Source organism: Dendropsophus ebraccatus, chromosome 4 (assembly GCF_027789765.1).
Source record: "Dendropsophus ebraccatus isolate aDenEbr1 chromosome 4, aDenEbr1.pat, whole genome shotgun sequence".
Taxonomy (NCBI): Eukaryota; Metazoa; Chordata; class Amphibia; order Anura; family Hylidae; genus Dendropsophus; species Dendropsophus ebraccatus.
The window spans coordinates 65,372,599-65,395,644 of record NC_091457.1 but is presented as its reverse complement, the minus strand read 5'-3'; the positions used below and the strand labels follow the sequence as shown (position 1 = coordinate 65,395,644).

Here is a 23,046-nt window from a genome sequence, read left to right as displayed (position 1 = left end):
TTCTACTGAGGGATTCATGAATTGTAATATAAAAAGCACTGCAAACAAACAAGTAACACTGATTAAAAGTTTATTTTTATAAGAATAAAATCCAGAAATTGCAGTAGCCAAATCACAAGGCATCCTGTGATGGCAAAGGCATCTGAAAACAAAATTAAAAAAAAAAAAAAGTTCCTAGCAGCTAGGCACAGTCTCCAATGCACATCCATAAATGTATGTGAGCGATCACTGTTGCTTGCTTCGGCTATGTGCACATGTGCTTACAGAACTACAGTCCAAGGGATTTTGATGAAGAAAGCTGGTTACAATTCGGTCTCTAATCTGATATCATGCTGAAAGTTAAGTATCTGTATGCCATTTAATTATTTTTTGGTATTATTTTCTTGGTACCCACTGGAAAAAAAAAGGACACAAATGAACTGAGAGAATGTGACCATCTTCTCCTCCCTTATGAGCTTCATTAAAGGGGTTATGCAGCACTACAAAAACATGGCCACTTTCTTCAAAACACAGCACCTCTCGTCTCCAGTTCAGGTGTGGTTTGCAAATAAGCCCCATTCACCAGGACCATGTTTTTGTAGCACTGGATAACCCCTTTAAACGTCTAGTCTATTTCTACATTAGGAGTGCAACATGCGCGATTCTTTGAGATGCCAAAAAAAAAAAGAAACAACAAATACACACGTGGGAACAAAGCCTTAGTCACACAGCATGAGTACAGCACATTAAAGGAAAACTCAGGGCAAAATGGATACCCTGCGTTTGTCCAATAAGGAGGTTGTGCACAACTTGGGTACTGTCCTTTGGTGGTATTTCAGGGTAGATCAGTTCAGTCCAGTTTATATGTTTTAAGACAAAATGTATGTCTTGTGTCTTCTGTAACAGATACTACAATGTATAATACATATTAGGGGAAAAAAATACATTGTTTTGAACAGAATCACACAAATGTATGATAATCTGCAGTAGTCCATGCAGAATAAAGACAAACTGAATGAACAGAAAATAAGAAAAGCAGTAATTCTGTTCATATGACAGAGATTCCCATTCATACTAGAAACATAAAACCATGGCTGAAGAAAGTGACCCCACAAGAGTAGAATCACATTTATCAGCTGCCATGCACAAAAACCAACTCCTTATTACTCACCTGCAATCTGAAACACCTTTTCCATCGCTTTCGTGCCCTAACCCAATATGACAGAAACATTGCACTAGATCTCGCCACAGAGCATAGAAACGCCCCAAACACTTGTAAACACAATTGAATGGCAGAACATGATCCATCAAGACTTCACTATAAAAGTGTTACATCTCCATTATTCCTGTATAGAATTTAATGGGTATGCAAGGTTTTCCTTTCTCACCAAAGCGGACATGCCATTTTATTAAACATATGTAATCTGCAAACAATGTAAACAAATGCTATCAGTATGGGACAGCCATAAGTAAAGATGGCATGATGCTCATCTACAAACACTGCCAAAATGTTAGTTGCTGCTGAGGAAATGCATAAGAAGAGGACGGCGTTGCTTTTTCCTTGAATGTCTCTAGAGTTTCCAGAGACGACTTCCTCTGTCTAAAATACTGTCAGGGTCCCCCCGGAAGGGACCAATCATTGGTTTTCTTGGTTAAGAGTGCTAGCAAACATCAGTCTAATATCAGCTCACTCTTGTTTTAAAAACAAGGCCTGCGAGGAAGAAAAACAATACAGATTACAAAAGTTGATTTCTGTCCAATGAGCCGAAACAGCTCTTGCGGAAGGTGCTGGGTCAGAACATGTCTGTATGTGCATTGTGTGCACAAAGAGCAAGGCCAGGTGATGCGAGTGCTCCAGGCATTACTGAGGTGGCTGCTGCAGCTGAATCCTTCGCTCAGCAGCGGCTGCCAGCATACGCCGGCGGAGGGTGACTGAGTCCGAAACCTCATTTTCTGATGATGTAGAAGAACCATCATCTGACGTTCTGTTCAGATAGCGCCTGGTAGAACATCATCAAAAGAAAGAAACAAAAAGTAAGTGTGTGTATGCACATATTGTAAGTAATAGAAATAGACTGGTTCTTTATAGTCCTCCTTGATCTCATGAATTTGAATGTGCAATGTGTCAACAAGACAAACAACATAAAAGCATGAATTTGTCTGTGTGTCACCTCTAACAAACCCATACATAATCTGGCTACTAGTTGGTACCACTTTGTTTATAAACTAATTATGTCAAGCACAGAACAAACAGTTTCAATGGTACTTAATAACTTGGACTTTGGCCAAGCAGAGAGTGTGGCTGCACAACAGTGCAACATAACCAATGATCATATATCTATAGGATATATAAATGAAAAAGTGGCAGGGCCTAGAACACTTCTTATCTTGTATTGCCCCATCAGTCAGCAGCACTCCTAGAGTTGCCACAGCCCTATGACCCAACACACGTCCATACGTAAACAGCAATATGTAATTAGAAATTAGACCTCGACTTAAAAGAGACAAACAAATATGATGTTAATGCATATGAGTATGTTTTACCTTCTTGCCAACTGCACCATGTCTTCCTTCCTTTGGCTTAACATTCGCTGCCTCTCTTCTGCCGACTTGGAGAACCGACTGCCTCTGGCCTCAAAGTCTTCTTCCTCGGTGGGCTGTGCCTCTGCTTCACTAAAATCTCCATATTCCTCCATACTTGGTGTCAAATTTAATGGCACTCTCTCAGTCTGAGAAAAGGCAAAATATACAGAAATATACACAGGGTAACGTGATTATAACTACTGAAAGAGCTGTGTTCATCACCTGAGTCTGGATAAGGCAGACACCTGCTTACAGCTGAGGACTTACCTGGACATCTCCATTAGTTTCTTGTTGCTCATTACCATCGGGAAAACCATCAGGCCTGGGTTCATCAGACACCTGCATGACAAACAAATGCAGCTTACTTTTTCCCAGCTTTACATTACCATATTGTAGTGTATGATACAGTAGTTTACTTTGCATTTGTGGATTTTAAATTCCCTGACCTGTGTGGGAAAAGGCACTTGAATGCGTCCCTCTAAAATATTGTCTGTAGTGATCTCCACAGAGCGAGTGACCTGCAGATCCTGCAAGACTAGGTGATATGGTACTTGAGGAAACATGTCTAAAACCTGACGAGCCTGTAAAAGATAGGACAATGTATTTTATCTTTCACAACACAACAGGGTATCATTTACACCAGTGCTTCTCAAACTGTGAGGCGCCCCCTAGTTGTTGGTGAGGCCCAACTGGGAGGCAGTTTGCACAAAAGTAACTATAATCTACACAGTCCTTTTGCTGTTTGCAACTATCTCCATTTTAGCAACATTATTACTTGCTTTATTGACATATAGAGCTTGGGAGATAGGTGAAAGGTAGCCCTATCATTATTTTCAGCTTTAAATGAACTTTCACCACAGATGGTGAGGCCCCGGCACCCTCTTGGTCAGTCTGGTGAGGCCTGGGCATTGCCTTGGTCTGTTGGGTGAGGCTCCAGTAGAAAAAGTTTGAGAAGCACTAATTTACACAGTGTACCGCGAGTAGAGATATACCTAAATTATTTTTATAATTAATTATAATTTTTATGTTGATTTGCCACTGTTATACCACTTGTTTGAAACTTTGTTTCATCTGTGTATATATGCACCTCCCCCTCACGTTGTTCCAAGCCCGACGAAGCACCGTAGTAGGCGTGAAACATTCGTTGCTCCTCATGTGAACGCACCTGCTGTACATCTAACCTCTCCCCGCTGAACCTGCTCCGATGTGTCTGCAATAAACCCCCTGCATCTTTCAGCCGGTGAGTGCGAAACTCTGTTCCTTATCTACTTCATACCTAAATTATATTGCAACAAACCAACATGGTAAAGCATCCTCTATACATACCATGGCATTTAGCTGAGAGTTACTCGCTTGTGCAATTCCTAGAATATTTGTTGTGTGCATCACTTCCACAGAGAAACTTGGCAGCCAACTTGCAAACCTTGAACCTGTGTTTGTAAGAGAAGTATCCGATCTTCATTAAAAAGCACTACCATACATATTATTTGTTTACAAGAGATGCATATTACTGGCCAAAAAGTCCTGGCTCTTAAAAGAGCATGGGTCGCCAAGAGTTACCATGACACATATTCTACTTCCTCTAGAGGAGTTTCAGGTCTAATTTCCAAATCTCTGCCACTGGAGGTCATAATTCATTTGCATTTAATGCAATTGCTTATGGACCATATCTCCACTAAATTGTCCGCCTTCCCATTAGTTTCCTTTCTTGTTCATTGGCAATTTTATTACAGTCCCCCACCCAGCAGTGGACAGGACAAGTGAGTCTTACCCTCTTCTCACCAAAGCTGAGGACCTGGAGTGCGGCCCTAAACCTCTCCGATGCTTGGCACTGGAAATTTCCTTACAAACTTAGGTACTCATATTATTCGCATGTTCACACCACTTTTTTACTTTTAGCATTGACCTTGCTTTTCTCTTGCCTGAGCTTCTGCCTCTGACAGGTGATGTTTCTTATTTTCTTATACCAGTAGAGGGATCTCAGACCATTTTGCCTTTACCCTTACTCTGCAGTTGCCCCCCCCCCCTTTCTTTCTAAATTCTGGCACAGGCACCTTGGCTGGAGGCTCCTATATCTTACTGGGAACATAATGCTCCTTTTCCAACCCCTTTGTTAGATGGAATGCCTTTAAAGGGACTCTGTACCCACAATCTGACCCCCTCAAACCACTTGTACCTTCAGTTAGCTTGTTTTAATCCAAGATCTGTCTTGGGGTCCGTTCGGTAGCTGATGCAGTAATTGTCCTAACAACTTTTAAGCTTGCAGCCCTGTGTCAAAGTGGCGTGGCCTAGAGTACCCATGCTCTAGGATTGCGACACCCCTCTGTCGCCCTAGGGTAAAACTGATGTGTTGGATTTACCCATTACAGTACACAATGCCTTGCCTTCGTCACATCCTTTTCCTAGACACGCCCTCTGGCTTAATACTTACCTGCTTAACCTACCTAACTTTGTGGGGAAACATGGAGTCAGATATCTTGCCCACCTATTCTCTGGTGAGCAAGAGTTCCACTCATTCGATCACATTTGTGATCTGTATAATATCCCTTGCCTTTTTTCATTATCTTCAACTGCGGCGTGCTGTTAAGAGCCCAATTTGGTAGCCTCCATGTACCCCTGGACTTTTTTTTGGACTGAGAAGATCTTGGACACCGTAGACCTTCCTAAACCGTTAACTAAAGGTTATTTGCTGTTACAAAAGAAATTAAGTCCCCCCTTCCAAAAAGGCTTTTAAACTATTGGGTGGCAGACGTTCTCTCGCTCACTGCTGAACATTGAAAGGAGGTTGAACGTACATATCACGTCGTTATTGATGAACTTCTCTGAGGCTGCACTTATAAGCTTTACTCCTTGATCTGTCCGATGTTGGACTATTTCATTTTGTGTTAGACCTTTTCTGCTGTGAGTATTAATACTTATGTGAGTAGTTATGTTTTGTTAAATTGAATCCGATTATTAAGGGGGTAATCTTATCTTTTAGATGACATCTCATAATCGCACTATAAGCCAGAAAGGAAGTTACTAACCAGCTTCTGCTTTGGTGGACCTGTGCCTTCCACATACTGCATGGGAAGCAATTTATTTGTATAAATACATGTAATACTGAATTTCTTCTGCAACAAAAAATAGCTACAAATAACAATGTTTCCTTACCATCAAAATGGAAGAAGTGATTGTGGTGATTGAGGCGGGGTCGTCCCTCTGTCACAGTTAGTGGAATCATATTTGGATCTATGTTGTCTCTTGGTTGTTCCCCACGAGGTCTGGTGCCATCGGCCATATTCAGAGACATTCTACACGTTGGACAAGAAGTGTCCTGTTCCAGCCAAGAGCGAAGACATGAGCTGTAAAGAGAGAAACAGACTTTATTTAAGAATTCAAAGCTATTAAAAGAAAAAAATGTTAACAGGTCTAAAAGCATTTTCCTCTTACTAAATAAAGAAAAATGTATGATCTGATAAAGTAATACAGAGTATACACATACTTGTGAAACAGGTGTCCACATGGTAGCTTGCGTGCAGCTTGCATTGAATCCCAGCAGATGGCACAGTCATCATTATTGGCCTCTAGTTCTTCAGCGGTGGCTATAGCAAAGCTATAGAAGTAAAAACATTATGAGGCATTGCTAAGGATTTTAGCATACCCAAAATCTATCTGGCCATATTAAGCTTTTGGCAGCCAGCAGGGGCCAGGGAGAAGTTATTACAGAACTGTAACCTACCTTTCCACGTGCCAGCTCCACAAGCTTTCTTACCTACGCTGGAAGGCATTACCCCCAACACGCACCCAAAGTCCTGATGATGTCAAGACAAGGGGAAAAAGTGCCGGCTCAGCCAATCAGTGACTGCAGCGACGGCCCGCCCCAGTCACCGATTGGCAGAGAGGGCAGTCAATTAACCGGGTAATGACGTTGGCTGGGAGAAGATCCCGGAGCAGCGATCCTATGCTGGAGAGGCACGGGGAGAGGTGAGTTAAGCTGTTTTTTATGTGTCCCCACCCAGGCCCCTGCTTTCACAAAAAAGAAAAATCCCCTCACTGTATTCTATATGTAATCGATTTGAAGGAGAAGTCCATTCAAGCCAGGTTCTGACTGCCTGCAGTTGGACTGAATATGAGCAGTCAATAAAGGGCTGTAAATCATTAAAAAAAATTCTGAAAAACATCACAACAATATCAGCCATAACCATAGTAAGCATTCTTTTACTAAAACAGCTCAACTCTTTATGACATGGGCTTCACACGACCTCTGCAGGGCCTGGTATCTGGCACCAGGATGTTAGCAGCAGATCCTTTATGTTCTGTAAATTGTAAGGTGCGGCCTTTATGGCTTAGACTTGTTTTATCAGCACATCTTATAGATCAATTGGACTGAAAGGTATGAAATTTGAAGACCAAGTTAATAACTTGGACTCTTTGTCATGTTCCTCAACAATTTTTCTATTGTGGCCAGGGCATTATCCTGATGAAAGTAACCACTGCCATTAGGTAAATTGGTCTGCAGCAATATACTGACAGATTGATTTCTCAGATGGTAAAACTCTTAAAATGGAAGCCTTTTGTTCCCATGGGGCATAGCAGATGCTGATAATTTTCTTACCTTCATCCTCAGCACAATTTTAATGAAATCCTCTGTTTTACTGATATGTTATATAGGTAATGTGCCGCACTGGGGTGGGTCTAGAGCAGTGATTTTCAACCTTTTTTGAGCCGCGGCACACTTTTTATACTTAAAAAAATCCCGGGGCACACTACCAACCAAAATGTTACAAAATGACACTAAAACAGTACATAATTTACATATAGTTAATATTATAGATTCTAAATGTATTTATACTCACTCAGTGTGAAACCTGGGCCTGTTTTCTTCTCCCCCCTGTGCTTCTCTCCTGTGCTTCTCTCCACCATACTTCTCCCCCCTGCTTCTCTCCTGTGCTTCTCTCCACCATACTTCTCCCTCCTGCTTCTCTCCTGTGCTTCTCTCCACCATACTTCTCCCCCCTGCTTCTCTTCCCCATACTTCTCCTCCCTGCTTCTCTTCCCCATACTTCTCCTCCCTGCTTCTCTCCACCATACTTCTCCCCCCTGCTTCTCTCCCCCATGCTTCTCTCCACCATACTTATCCCCCTGCTTCTCTCCACCATACTTATCCCCCTGCTTCTCTCCTGTGCTTCTCTCCACCATACTTCTCCCCCCCTGCTTCTCTCCACCATACTTCTCCCCCCTGCTTCTCTCCACCATACTTCTCCCCCCCTGCTTCTCTCCACCATACTTCTCCCCCCCTGCTTCTCTCCTGTGCTTCTCTCCACCATACTTATCCCCCTGCTTCTCTCCTGTGCTTCTCTCCCCCATGCTTCTCCCCCCTGCTTCTCTCCACCATACTTCTCCCCCCTGCTTCTCTCCACCATACTTCTCCCCCCCTGCTTCTCTCCTGTGCTTCTCTCCACCATACTTCTCCCCCCCTGCTTCTCTCCTGTGCTTCTCTCCACCATACTTATCCCCCTGCTTCTCTCCTGTGCTTCTCTCCCCCATGCTTCTCTCCTGTGCTTCTCTCCACCATACTTCTCCCCCCTGCTTCTCTCCCCCCATGCTTCTCCCCCATGCTTCTCTCCACCATCCCCAGGTTTCTCTCCCCCCCTTCCTCCTCACCTCCTCCGAGATGGTCGCCGGTGCTGTCCGCCTCACCTACTGGCCGCCCGTAGGGCCCGGACGTGCTCCTCCAATCAGCGGAGACCGGGAGCGTGGTGCACTGAGGCGGGCCGTAGCGCACACGTTGATTGGATGCGTGCATCACGGCCCGCCGCAGCGCACCACGCAACCGCCCACATTATAATCGGCCACTGATCGCTGCGCATTGCTGGGGAACAAAACACAGAGGCACCATAGTTTGGGGAACTTTCCCCGCAGCACACCCACCATGTGTCGCGGCACACTAGTTGAAAATCACTGGTCTAGAGAATCCTCCTGCCCACTCCTCTTCATGAATATTTATATGGTGCTTTGCAGTGATAAACAGCTGGTGTGTCGTCACTGCAGAGCCCCACCTGAATATTCATAAAGAGGGGTGCGCCAAACCACCTAGTTAACATATTAATAAGACCGAAGACCCCTTCCTGAGTGTCTCCAACCCTACAGGAACATAACAGCAGGTTAAAGTCTTCTGCCGCAGGGTAAGCAGCTGGCAAGGGATAAACTTGGTCTGCCACAATGCTTAGATAAATGCTACTCTAAAAATTAAAGAGGAACTCCGGATAAGAAAAACTTGTTTTCTATTAAAAGTACATTAAAAGTTAAATATATGTATGTGTCTATACAATGTATTACCGTATCTGTACGGTTCTGCCACACTGGTAGCTGATAGAAATCCAAGAAGTGAAGAAAAATGGCATCTGTGCAAATCCACATTGTCTCCTGCTCCTTCTACTCTCCCCCCTTAGGAGACAAATCTTCCATGCCTCTGTCTCATATTGTTTGTGTTTGCTGAGATCAGGCTGATGATGCAGACGGGGGCAGGGCGTGATCTCCCAGGAGGCTTGGCTGCATCCCCCAATCCCCTGAGTGATTCACCATCTCTGACCGGCCAGAAGCAGGTGTTGCACTGATTTCTCTAATTGTGCAGAAGTGTGCAGTGAAATTAGGGCTGTGTTCACACATGATGGAGTGTCATTGCAGTACTGCAGCGTATTCACAAAAATGATGCAGTAACACAAGTAAATGATGCTAAAAAGGCAGAGGGGATCAGGGTAGGGATGGTCCGAACCGAGTCCGGTTCAGGTTCGTACGAACCCGAACCCTCGGTAATGATTCCCGCTGTCTGCCCGTTCCGTGGAGCGGGCGGATCCAGCGGGAGGACCGCCTGGAAAACTGGGATACAGCCACAGCCTGTATCCCAGTTTTCCAGGCGTTACTCCCGCTGTATCCGCCCGCTCCACGGAGCGGGCAGACAGCGGGAATCTGCTGCCGAGCGTTCGGGTTCATACGAACCAGAACCTCGGCAGGTTCGGACCATCCCTTGATCAGAGCCTAATTGTGGGGCTCAACTTTAAAGATCACAGATGCTTGATCATAATATGTGCGTGGAAATGAAAATAAAAAATTCTAAAAGTTCTTTACTTTATTCCAATATCAGTATTACAGGTAGAGAATACAGTGTGCTATGTTGTGTTACAGGTAGAGAATACAGCGTGCTGTGTGGTGTTACAGGTAGAGAATACAGCATGCTGTGTGGTGTTACAGGTAGAGAATACAGCATGCTGTGTGGTGTTACAGGTAGAGAATACAGCATGCTGTGTGGTTACAGGTAGAGAATACAGTGTGCTGTGTGGTGTTACAGGTAGAAAATACAGGTAGAAAATACAGCGTGCTGTGTGGTGTTACAGGTAGAGAATACAGCGTGCTGTGTGGTGTTACAGGTAGAGAATACAGCGTGCTGTGTGGTGTTACAGGTAGAGAATACAGCGTGCTCTGTGTTGTTACAGGTAGAGAATACAGCGTGCTGTGTGGTGTTACAGGTAGAGAATACAGCGTGCTGTGTGGTGTTACTGGTAGAAAATACAGTGTGCTGTGTAGGTGGGACCACAATGAAATCATAAATTACTGCAAATAATTCAGTAACACAATAAAACTGCAATGTGTGAACACAGCCTGGATGCTCTGCAACAGCTTTGGGGGGGAATAGGCAGGGTGGAGGACTGTGATGAACAGCTGAGGGAAAGCATTGCATTCTGGAACCTGTAGTACTGTGTACAACTGATAAACCAGGAAGTGCAGTAACACAAAAAAAACCCCGAAACAAATGGATTTTTCGTAGTTTCAAAAATGGAATAGATAGGTAAGCAATGCTATATGCTTCTGCAGAAGTTAAATTTTTTTACCTCTACCTGGAGTTCCCCTTTATCAGCCTGGTCTGTTTGGACACCTGGCATAAAAGGATTTATTTGAAGCGTAACTGTCATTTTTTTTTTTTTATTGCAGAAATCAGTAGTATAAGCGATTTTAAGAAACTCTGTAATAGGTTTTATCAGCCAAAAAAGCCTCCTTCTGTACTCAAGAAGCAATCTCCCAGCCTCCCCCCCTGACTTCTTATCTGTGCATTATCAGGCAAACACGTCTTCATTACAGAGAAGCTAGTGAAGACGGGCTCTGCTCTCTCCATTCTATCCTTTTGGAGGGGGGAGATGAGGGAGCAGGAAGAGGTGACATGAAGGTCAGCTGTTTGTAGACTCTCTGGGCACCTAAAACGCAGGATTCTGGGGTCAGAAAGGTCAGTGCTTATCTATGAACTTACTGAGAGAAGATTGAAGAGTGTTGTGCTGTGCAGGACTGCTCCGTGCTCAGTCACTCCTCTCAGCCCCTCCCCTCTCCATAGCCACATAATGGACACAGAAATCCTGCAGCTTCTGAAGTGAGGGGGAGGCTGGGAGATTGCTTTTTTAGTCCAGAAGAAAACTCTTTTAGTACATAAAACCTATTACAAAGTTTCTTAAAAAAAAAAAAAAAAAAAAAATCGCTTGAACTGTTGATATTTAATGTTTTCAAAAAAATTACCCTGAAATGACAGTTACGCTTTAAGCTTTATGTGCAAAATTCTGGTGGTGCAACAGAAATCTGGATTCCTTTAACCAGGCAATTTTCACTGCTTAGCAATTTGATTTTAGCCAACTTGATTTCTACCAGTTTGCCTTGGACACTGAAAACTTCCTCCCTTGATTTTATGTTGTACTTTGGGGACACATGTCTAATCCCTATATGGGGAAGATCCAATCAGGAAAGGGCCGGAGCCTCTCCCTCAGAGTGTGAATGGATATCTCACACACACACACACACACACACACTACAGAATCCTAAGGGACATATTCACATGAAATTCCGCATCAATAAACTAAACTCACTGAGCTTCCATGTTTCCAACAACTCGCAAATAATTTTTGTGCCGGCGGAGCCTGCGTTGTAGTTCATGAAAAAGGTGACGCAGTTGCATGAAGATGACCAGGCTTGCCATGGAAAGCCAAATGTTGCCAAATAACTAACAGAAAAAAGAAAGAACACAATCAACTTGCAAGAACCATACGTCCTTCTTTACAGATCAGATTGAATTTTTAGTAAACCTTTTTAAATGAGAGGAATATAAGACACTCACCAACATATGAATATGATGCATGAGGTCCATAGAAAGATGACTGAGCTCCATTACAAAATCTGTGTAATATACATAAGTCCCTTTGCCTTCCCATGTTCCTTCGTGGTTAAGGTCCCAAAGGTGAATCACATAACTGCAAGAAAAATGTAATACTTAGAGATAGCATAATAAGAGCATGCAGAATTGTTTTATATTCACTGAAGAAGACACTGTACATGCCGTAAAAGGATGTGGATTCTGTGGGGCACATTTACAATGGAAATTTTTAAGAATTTTTTGTAAAGTTTTTTCTTTCTAATTTCCCTTTTTACTCTATTATAAAATAATCCTGAAATCTTGCAGTTTTGATTTTCAGTACTGGGGATAAAACGAAGCTGAGACTTCCTGTTGTGTCTGTGGTGAAAAAAGGAGGCTGCAGTAAAGTGATCTGTACAGTATTATAGTGTCAGGTGACATCAGAAGATAGAGGACACAAGGTCAGTAATGTTTCATATTCATCTCAAAGTGACAGACATTTGGCCTTCAGCTTTCAGACTGGTGCTTTTGAATTCTGCTCCGGGTGCCTGGAAAAGCTAGATTCACTCCCAAGACTGCATCCAGCTTTTCCAGGCACCCAGAGTAGAGTTCAAAATCAGCAGCCTGAAATCTGACATCCAAGCATAGCGAAGCACTTCGCTTCATTACTACTGTAGATTTGCTCCCAGCATCATACTGGAGATGCTGCCGTGCGGGGTGGGAGGATTCCACTACAGGCCTTCCACATCTGTGTCGTCTGTAAAACACACAACATGGGAATAAGGCCTAAATGCTGTTAAAAACAGCTCGGGCAAGATGATAAAAAAGGAAAAAAAAATACAACAAAATAACAATGTTTAGTGGGAAATATAGGCAATACACACCCTTTAAAGAGTCTTGCCAAAATTGTCGTGTGACAGCAATGTATACCAACCAATAAAAAAAGAAACAGGAGCTGCCTACTTCTCCATTCCTGCCTGAATAATATGCCACAGGAAGAAGAGGATGGCAGTGCAGACCAGGCAGTGTCAGAATGGCAGCAGCAGCAGATGAGTGAGGCAGGTTGGTATAGCTGCTTTTTTTTATTTTCACAGCACCAGGAGACATTAGCTAAAAAATAGCTCCCAGCCTGGAAAACCCCTTTAACAACCCATAAAATCATAGATGGTTTTCAACTGTTAATCAACATAGCAACACAACCACCAATGTCTGGTTATTTACTATTGTCTATTTAAAAATAAATACTTGAAACACCCATAATGATCATAATATTGTGAGGTGAAAAATGCAATAACAGTATAAACCACGAACCTATGTGATATTAACTATGCATGAGTAGAATATTCATCTACTTACCGTAAGACAACATGGGCTGTTCTTGTTGTCACCAGCATACACTACAAGAGGAAAGCAGGCAGGTGTTAGGAGTATCTTACAGTTCACCCTACTGCATCTGTCTGCCTATTAGATGATGAATGAAAATTAATGTAACATAGTAAGAAACCATAACATCATAATGAGTGCACTAGGTCATTTGGCAGCAATGGAGCAACTAAACGATGGTATCACAATAGATATTACTGTAAACTGAGTGATGTAATTGTCATGACTGATAGACCATCATATTGGGATTGCAAGCCTAATTGTTTTATAATGTTATTACACAAAACACAGGACGCGTAGCAATAAAGACACAATAAATGGAATCATTCATCAACACGGCAATGTGTGAGACATCATGGGCACTAGATCCATGCAGACTGGCAGCAGATGGCACTGTGCATTACAAACTGGTAGAGAATGGATGGTATTGGTATGTGGTGGATAAAAATGACAGGAAAACAACATAATACCACAGAAGATATTTCCTGCAGTTTAGTAAACCTAAAATGCTAATAGAAGACAGGACTTTATCCATAGAAGGCATGAGAGAGTAGGGGCCCAGCTGCCCCCACCAGTCATGGGGATAAGAACACTTAGGGCCCTATTCCACCGGACGATAATCGTTCAGATTATCGTTAAATCGTTCGAATCTAAACGATAATCGTTCGGGTGAAATGCAGTTAACGATTAACGGCCAAACGAGAAATCGTTGATCGCTTTATAAGACCTGGACCTATTTTTATCGTTGCTCGTTCGCAAAACGTTCGCATTGAATAAGACGTCGTTCGGTCGTTCGCAATAGATACGAACGCAATAGCGAATAAATAGTGAAGAAAAACGATCGCAATTACGATCATAAGTAACGATTATCGTTCCATAGAAATGAGTGAACTTTTTCAGGTCTTTCACAATAGCCGTCGTTTGAGATCGTTAATCGTTAACGATTATGCAAACGATAATCGTCTGCTGGAATAGGGCCCTAAATATCAGCAACAAGATATCTAGGAGGAAACAGAAGTCAAACTGCTTGGTAGAGCGGCAAACGGAAAACAAGAACAAATAATCACTATACTTACCTCCGCTGCCATGAATGCCAGTGTGTGCATCCCATGTGCATATCCAGCAAAGCCGCACAGCACAGCCAAGCAACAGCACACCCCAAGCATGGCAGACAGAAGAACTAACACACGAACATGGCAGCTCATTGGAGTGGTGGGTGAGAAGGACAGCTGCAGGAAAAATGGAGAGAGTTAATCCAGAAACAAGTATTCAGCACATATAACAAGCCTTATGTTTTCTGTACGTACATATTCAAATCTGTCTCTGCACAGCTGTACCATGAGATGGAGGAAGACCAGGCCTGCAAACCACAAGAACCACAGGACAACCTCCTCCACAGTCTGCACATTCAAGACTCCAAAGATGAAGATGAACTTGTAAAAGATAAAATTCCAGAACTTGTCCTTCAGATGCTGCAAAAGACAGAAGGAGGCAGTGAGGCCACGTAGAAGTCTACCAACATGGGTACTGCTTTCTGGGAGTAAGCAAGACTGAACAGTGTAACCAAAGGAAAGGCTACAGACCTCACTCAAGAGCCATTGCTCCTTTACACAGTTGGACCTGAACTGACTGAACAATGATAACTTACTCCAAGGATAGGCCATTAACTTTCAAATCCCAGATAACCTCTATATTCTTCAGACATACATGATTAGGGCCTGTGTATGGAAGTTGTGCTAGGGGCCGAAATGTGGAACATGCTGTGTCAGTACAGAAGCTCTAAGATATAAACAGTTTTAGGGTGCCTTCACACACACCGGATCCGCAGCAGATTTAAAACTGTGTTCAGTTATTTAGATCAAATCTAAAATCCGCTGCGATACGGTGTGTGTGAAGCTACCCTTAGAACTCCTAGCATCATAATGAATTATGATGCTGGGGGCTCCACATTCCGGTCCCTAGTACATAAGGCACCAACCATAATCATAATCAGGGAAAGTGTGACTGCCCCTGAATACACAATGTACTCTGCACCTACCTGTCTCTCACTGACACGTAGAGGACCAAACACCACATGTTGAATTAATTTAGCAACAAGCATCAGCAAGCAGCACACAGTATTCACCAAGACCTAAGTAGAGAAAAAAAAATCATCAAGTTTTACCTGAGCAATATTGACTACAGATAAACTCTTTTCATTCTTTTTTTTTTTTTTTTTTTTTTTTTAGCTAAAGCCAGAAGTGGATTCAAAGAAAATGAGAGATATAAAGGAAGGACTCATACTTATCCTACCTGCTAAATCCACTCTTGGCTTTGGCTTAAAAACTGCATCAAAAGTTAGTTTAGTTTTTTTTTCACCACAGATGTAAATGTTTGCTTGTCACATATATTTCTGCAACAAGAAAGACAATATCAATGTTTTGGTTTTTTTTTATCCTGCAACAAGCACATGGATTTCTGTAAGCTCAATAAAGATGAAGAAGGCCAAAATTTCTGAAAGATGCTACATGTGAATTCACATATAAATGCATCGTAAATGTCCGAGTTTGTTCAAGCTTTGTGCTTAAATGTAATCCTAGGGTACATTCACACATGGTGGACTTTCTGTAACTCATCAGCAGCAAATCTGCAGCTTGTGAACATACCCTATTGACTTGTACTACTTAAAAAGTGTAAGTAACAACATAACTGGCATTCCACTTTGATACTTCTGTACATAGAAATGCATTCAGTAGCTTGTTATTCTTTTCATAATCAGTCTTTTTTTTGTGGCAACATGTTGTGACATAGCTGAAGGTCCTGAGTGGCGGGATCCCCTCTATGACACCCATATACCCTAATAGGACACAGAGAGTGAACATCTTTGTGGAACAGCCCTTTTGCCAAAGCTCTATAAAATCAAGCGCTCCTGTAAGGGTGTACACGTCATGTTACAGGTTATATAACCACGTGACTTAGACCAGGATTTGCACTGCTCTTAGCATGAGAGTATTTAGTTATGCAACTCTGAACCCCCAAATCACCATTTAGATTGTGAGTAAAGGGAACCGACATAATATCCTCCCTCTCTTACAGCCATGGCCAGCAGCACAGGCCACATCTTGAACAAGGAAAAGAGAGGGTATTTTTAAGGGACATCATCTTAACATAGTTTACTAAGGCTACATTCACACCAGCGTTTGACCATCTGGCACCATTCCGTCTACCTTTTCCGTTTTGGATCCCTTAAAATCCCCATAGATTCCCATGATACTTTAGTGTGCTCCATTTGCCCTAATTGTGCTCCGTTTGCCCTAATTGTGCTCTGTTTAAAAAAACGGATCATGAACGGAAAGTGCACTTCCGTTTTTTTTTTTACATGGTCGTCAATGAGGACGGATCTAAGACGGAAGGTATTTCCGCTCACATCCGTTTGTTTTCATCCGTTTTTGCACTGAGCAAGCAGAAAAATAAACGGATAGAAAACGGATGCTGACTGATGCAAACTGATGTACAAAAGTCATTTTTTTAAGCCAAAATCCAAAGGACCATTAAAAAAAAGATGAATATTTTACAATCAGTTTGCATCAGTTTATGCTCATCCGTTTAATTAATATGGACGGATCCGTTAGAAAAAAAGAAAACCGCTATTGTGGCTGAGCCCTAAGGCTGCAGCTACTCCACTGAGCCACACGTTGCTTCTTCTGACACGGGATCAGGACACATATTACTGGCTTTCCTTCTATGACCAGACCTTACGGCTACCACATCCTGTCTAATATTGGTGAATGGGGATAGTCAGCTCATGACCTTAACGGGGATGTCAGCTTTAGAACACCCATATTATACCTCATAAGTGAATTTTGAGTATTTCTGCAATGTCTCCTTTGGCTAGCCATGAAAGTTAGAGCGGATTGGTCATACCCCTGATGATTAAGGCACTGTGGGTATCCTGTTCATCTTTTACATGGGCACAGCAGAATGTCCGTATGGCCATTAAGGTGGTGTTCAGAGGACTATTAGTACTTATGCTTCTGCTGGGGTAAAATATTAAAGAAATACCTTTAGCAATCCCTCCAGAGCTCCATCGGTGCCCTCTTCCACTGCTCTGCACCTCCTGGTGTCCCACAATGATTTGCCAGGAAGGTGGCTGGATACCAGGAGGTAGCGAATAGCAGACCCAGACCCCAGCAGAATGACAGGGGATTAGGGAAGCATGTACATAATTACTTATTTCAAGTAGCCCCTGGAATACTCCTTTAATATAGGGATATTCTTTATCCATGACCATCATCAGATGGCGGCTGCAGTCAAACAGCAGCTATAAAGAGTCTTTATATATTTCTCTATTAACAGGCATTACAGGGGCAGCTTATCTAATTTACCCTATGGTTCCTATAGATCATGGCCTCTGTTTTCACAGGCTTTACTAGTGAGAATCTGATGACGTCTGAGCCTTAGCAATGGTTGCAGCCCATGCCAAATTTATCTTATAACTTGTCTCCTGACCCCAGTAGAACATAAAATCATCTCTTCATGGCCAGGTACCATCAGCAGTGATTAAGATTTAGTTCACATTGCATTTCTCTTTTGTTACATGAAAAAAACCACAGCATGTTGATGTTAAATATATATATATATATATATATATATATATATATATATAAAGGTTTACGTGGGTACAGCTTTTTGTTAGAAGCAGTCCTTAAAAACAACATTTTTATAATCTTCTGATACAGATTTTTTTACTGACTTCTAGTATGACATGTCAGAAACCCTCCCAAGCACATAAGAGCAGCAATAACTAGGAGAAACTTGTCTGATCTTTGCTCTAGTTCCCCAGATATCATGTGGCCTGACTGTCAGCACTCCAGACTGAGCGTCCAATGAGAGCGCAGGGCTAAGCTAAAAAGCCTATGGAGCGACAGAACACCAGGACGTGATGTGATAATCTCTCAGGGCTCGGGATAACTCAGGTGCCCTGTACATACAAACACAATGTACTCCACCACACACAAATGACACAGCACAAACAGAGGGGGCTGCACAATAATACGCTGTATTTTAGGCCCTATTCACACGTCTGTAATTCTGTCCTCAATTGCGGATCCGCAATTACAGACAGAAAATAGGATCAATGCATTTCAATGGCCCAATTCACACATCCATAGTTGTATACAGGGCTGTGATCCGTACCGCAAAAAAGGACAGGCCCTAGTGCGGACTAAAATTCCTCCACAGACACACCAATAGAACCCTATGGGATCCGTATTTATGCGGATGTGACTGGATTATTAGTAACCACACTTTTTCATTTTTGCAGATCAGCAAAAAAATATGGATGCAATAAGGATTCAATATGATAGAAATTTGCGGCCTGCTAATGAAAAATAGCGGACTGTCATTTGAGTGAAGAATATACTGAGGTGTGAATAGTCCCTAAACTGCACAGTTCCTCAGTTCATGATCATGAAAGATGCGTGTACATATGTGGGCATCACCATAGCTCTACCCCATGCTCAGAGCTTCAGACACGGCCAGGTAGCTGAGATAAACAATAGCCGGCTCCTAGCTGATGGTTCTTCCCAAAGTTATAAAAAAGGGGCTTCCTTTCAAGCTAAAGTAACACAGAGGCTGTTCTGAGCTGCAGCCTGCAGGGATACTGGGCCGTGTGTGGCCAGGTTAGATCCTTGGTGACATGGGAAGCTACTAAACAGCACTGTATCCACAACTGTCCGTCCTCCCTGTATAGTCATACACCCCTGTCCGCCCTCCCTGTATAGTCATACACCCCTGTCCGCCCTCCCTGTATAGTCATACAACCCTGTCCGCCCTCCCTGTATAGTCATACACCCCTGTCCGCCCTCCCTGTATAGTCGTCCCCCCATATGGTCATACACCCCTATCCCCCCCGTATAGTCATACACCCCTGTATAGTAACACACCCCCATCTGCCCCCCGTATAATCATACACCCCTGTCCGCCCCTATCCCTATGTGCCCCCTGTATAGTCATAGACCCCTATCCCTATGTGCCCCCTGTATAGTCATAGACCCCTTTCCCTATGTACTCCCATGTATAGTCCTGTACCCCCCATCCCTATGTACCTCCTATATAGTAATACACCCCAATCCATCCCCCCCCCCATATAGTCATATCCACCTATCCACCTATACACATGTATTCCTATATGACCCCCTGTGTATACACATCCTGTAGAGGCTGTATACCTGTATATACACATCCAGGTCTCTGCTGAGACCCCTAATAATGACAAATAGTAATAATGATAATAGACTAACCATGGGTTGCTGTTCAGTTCTTTTTTACTTTTTCTAATCAAAATATCGGCAGTTTGGCATAGCAAGTGGGTGTGGTTTGCAAAAAGGGGCATGTCATAATTATCGTTGAATTATCGTTACCACGGCTACATGTGCGATAAACCGCGATATTGATTTAGGCCATTATCGCCCAGCCCTACATTAAAATGTCAACAAGGGAAGCAAAAAGGCTGCATATCAGGAGAAGGAGCCGTTACAACGTATAACTACGTGGGTTGAAATGGGATTACCCCTTTAAGAGGAGGATTTTCATGTTGGAATTCACATCTTAAAGTGAATGTAACATCAGGCCTGGGCTGAAGCACTGGAGGCGGGCCACCCCTAGTGGGAGAACCCCCCCGCCACTCTATAATGTGGCTCCATTAGAATCAATGAAGTCGTATCATAGAGGGGCAGGGATTTCCTCCCACTTGGAGTGGGTCGACCCGCCTCCAGTGCTTCAGCCCAAGCCTGGTGTTACATTCACTTTAATCCCAAATAAAATACAGATTTTTCTATGGATCTGTACACTTACACAGACAGTCCATACCCGTACACTTATACAGACAGGCCGGTCACAACCGTACACTTATACAGACAGGCCAGTCACAACCGTACACTTATACAGACAGGCCGGTCACAACCGTACACTTAGGGTACAAACACACACAGCAGATAGGCAGCAGATTTGATACTGTGTTCAGTTATTTAGATCTAATCTGCTGCGTATCTGCTGAATATCGCAGCAGTAAATACGCAGCGTATATGCCGTGTGTTTGTACCCTTATACAGACAGGCCGGTCACACCTGTACACTTATACAGACAGGCCGGTCACACCTGTACACTTATACAGACAGGCCGGTCACACCTGTACACTTATACAGACAGGCCGGTCACACCTGTACACTTATACAGACAGGCCGGTCACACCTGTACACTTATACAGACAGGCCGGTCACACCTGTACACTTATACAGACAGGCCGGTCACACCTGTACACTTATACAGACAGGCCGGTCACACCTGTACACTTATACAGACAGGCCGGTCACACCTGTACACTTATACAGACAGGCCGGTCACACCTGTACACTTATACAGACAGGCCGGTCACACCTGTACACTTATACAGACAGGCCGGTCACACCTGTACACTTATACAGACAGGCCGGTCACACCTGTACACTTATACAGACAGGCCGGTCACACCTGTACCCTTATACAGACAGGCCGGTCACACCTGTACACTTATACAGACAGGCCGGTCACACCTGTACACTTATACAGACAGGCCGGTCACACCTGTACACTTATACAGACAGGCCGGTCACACCTGTACCCTTATACAGACAGGCCGGTCACACCTGTACACTTATACAGACAGGCCGGTCACACCTGTACACTTATACAGACAGGCCGGTCACACCTGTACACTTATACAGACAGGCCGGTCACACCTGTACCCTTATACAGACAGGCCGGTCACACCTGTACACTTATACAGACAGGCCGGTCACACCTGTACCCTTATACAGACAGGCCGGTCACACCTGTACACTTATACAGACAGGCCGGTCACACCTGTACACTTATACAGACAGGCCGGTCACACCTGTACCCTTATACAGACAGGCCGGTCACACCTGTACACTTATACAGACAGGCCGGTCACACCTGTACCCTTATACAGACAGGCCGGTCACACCTGTACACTTATACAGACAGGCCGGTCACACCTGTACACTTATACAGACAGGCCGGTCACACCTGTACACTTATACAGACAGGCCGGTCACACCTGTACACTTATACAGACAGGCCGGTCACACCTGTACACTTATACAGACAGGCCGGTCACACCTGTACACTTATACAGACAGGCCGGTCACACCTGTACACTTATACAGACAGGCCGGTCACACCTGTACACTTATACAGACAGGCCGGTCACACCTGTACACTTATACAGACAGGCCGGTCACACCTGTACACTTATACAGACAGTCCACACCTGTACATACAGACATTCGGGTGACACCGGTACAGACCGGGCGCACTCACCCACACTCCCAGGCTGTCGGTGACCAGGTAATGTCCGACCTCTCCCGCCACCTCCCAGGCGTCTCCTGACAGCTGCTCCCGGCGCTCCCCCGCATCCCCCGGGCCTGCCTCTCCGTCCTCATCCAGCTCCCCGCTCAGGCTCCGGTAAGCGCTCAGCAGACTGAGGCCCAGCAGTAGGCCGCTCAGGCCGGTGTATGTCCGCAGGCTGGGCCACGGAAAGCGCTCCAGGAATAGCAGAGGCATTTCTAGGAGAGCCCGAGGCCCCCCGTGGGCCTGGTATAGTAAACGGAGCGGGAGACGGCGGCTGTATCGCAGGATACGAGGCCAGGCGGGTCACACGGCGAGCGGGCCGCTCTCTATCTCCCGGGCGGCCTGTTCTCCGGTCTCACAGACTTATCTCCAGCGATGTCTTCCGTATATTCCTCGGTGTGACAGCGCCATCTGCCGGTGACGGGGCGCACTGACGCAGAAACGTCTGGGTTAGAAGTGTCAACAAGCACCTCGGCCGCCTCTCTGCTCTATGTACTGTGTATCCACACCGGGAGGAGGCTCTGCAGCATGAGGAGGCCCTCTCAGGCAGACGCCTTCCATACATGTCCAGCTGTTACAAAACTACAACTCCCATCATGCCTGGACAGTCAAAGATTACCCTAACAGTGTCATCCGGCCACATTACCCCCAGTATTGTCTCACAACCACCTTACCCCCCAGTATTGTCTCACAACCACCTTACCCCCAGTATTGTCTCACAACCACCTTACCCCCCAGTATTGTCTCACAACCACCTTACCCCCCAGTATTGTCTCACAACCACCTTACCCCCAGTATTGTCTCACAACCACCTTACCCCCAGTATTGTCTCACAACCACCTTACCCCCAGAATTGTCTCACAACCACCTTACCCCCAGTATTGTCTCACAACCACCTTACCCCCAGTATTGTCTCACAACCACCTTACCCCCAGTATTGTCTCACAACCACCTTACCCCCAGTATTGTCTCACAACCACCTTACCCCCAGTATTGTCTCACAACCACCTTACCCCCAGTATTGTCTCACAACCACCTTACCCCCAGTATTGTCTCACAACCACCTTACCCCTAGTATTGTCTCACAACCACCTTACCCCCAGTATTGTCTCACAACCACCTTACCCCCAGTATTGTCTCACAACCACCTTACCCCCAGTATTGTCTCACAACCACCTTACCCCTAGTATTGTCTCACAACCACCTTACCCCCAGTATTGTCTCACAACCACCTTACCCCCCAGTATTGTCTCACAACCACCTTACCCCCCAGTATTGTCTCACAACCACCTTACCCCCAGTATTGTCTCACAACCACCTTACCCCCAGTATTGTCTCACAACCACCTTACCCCTAGTATTGTCTCACAACCACCTTACCCCCAGTATTGTCTCACAACCACCTTACCCCCAGTATTGTCTCACAACCACCTTACCCCCCAGTATTGTCTCACAACCACCTTACCCCCCAGTATTGTCTCACAACCACCTTACCCCCCAGTATTGTCTCACAACCACCTTACCCCCAATAGTGCCATGCATCTAACCACACAATCCCCT

General features: G+C 44.3%; 1 protein-coding gene across 1 annotated transcript; it reads right to left on the bottom strand.

Annotated features, from left to right (window-relative positions):
- Window positions 1-53: 53 nt before the first annotated feature.
- Window positions 54-21,983, bottom strand: AMFR (autocrine motility factor receptor). Its single transcript, XM_069965969.1, has 14 exons — window positions 21,458-21,983; window positions 15,135-15,227; window positions 14,404-14,568; window positions 14,173-14,325; window positions 13,070-13,110; window positions 11,699-11,831; window positions 11,451-11,584; window positions 6,047-6,157; window positions 5,716-5,906; window positions 3,889-3,992; window positions 3,009-3,143; window positions 2,830-2,901; window positions 2,524-2,708; window positions 54-1,979 (listed from the first exon to the last, which is right to left on the bottom strand). The coding sequence occupies exons 1-14, from the start codon at window positions 21,698-21,700 to the stop codon at window positions 1,841-1,843; spliced, it is 1,899 nt and encodes a 632-aa protein (XP_069822070.1). The 5' UTR covers window positions 21,701-21,983; the 3' UTR covers window positions 54-1,840.
- Window positions 21,984-23,046: the final 1,063 nt, after the last annotated feature.

Coding starts and splice junctions, on each gene's coding strand:
- AMFR (XM_069965969.1), bottom strand. CDS start 21,700: ATGCCTCTGCTATTCCTGGAGCGCTTTCCGTGGCCCAGCCTGCGGACA. Junction 6,158..11,450: donor GTTGGAAACATGGAAGCTCA/GTGAGTTTAGTT, acceptor TTACTTCTATAG/CTTTGCTATAGCCACCGCTG. Junction 3,144..3,888: donor ACTCTCAGCTAAATGCCATG/GTATGTATAGAG, acceptor TATCTTTTACAG/GCTCGTCAGGTTTTAGACAT.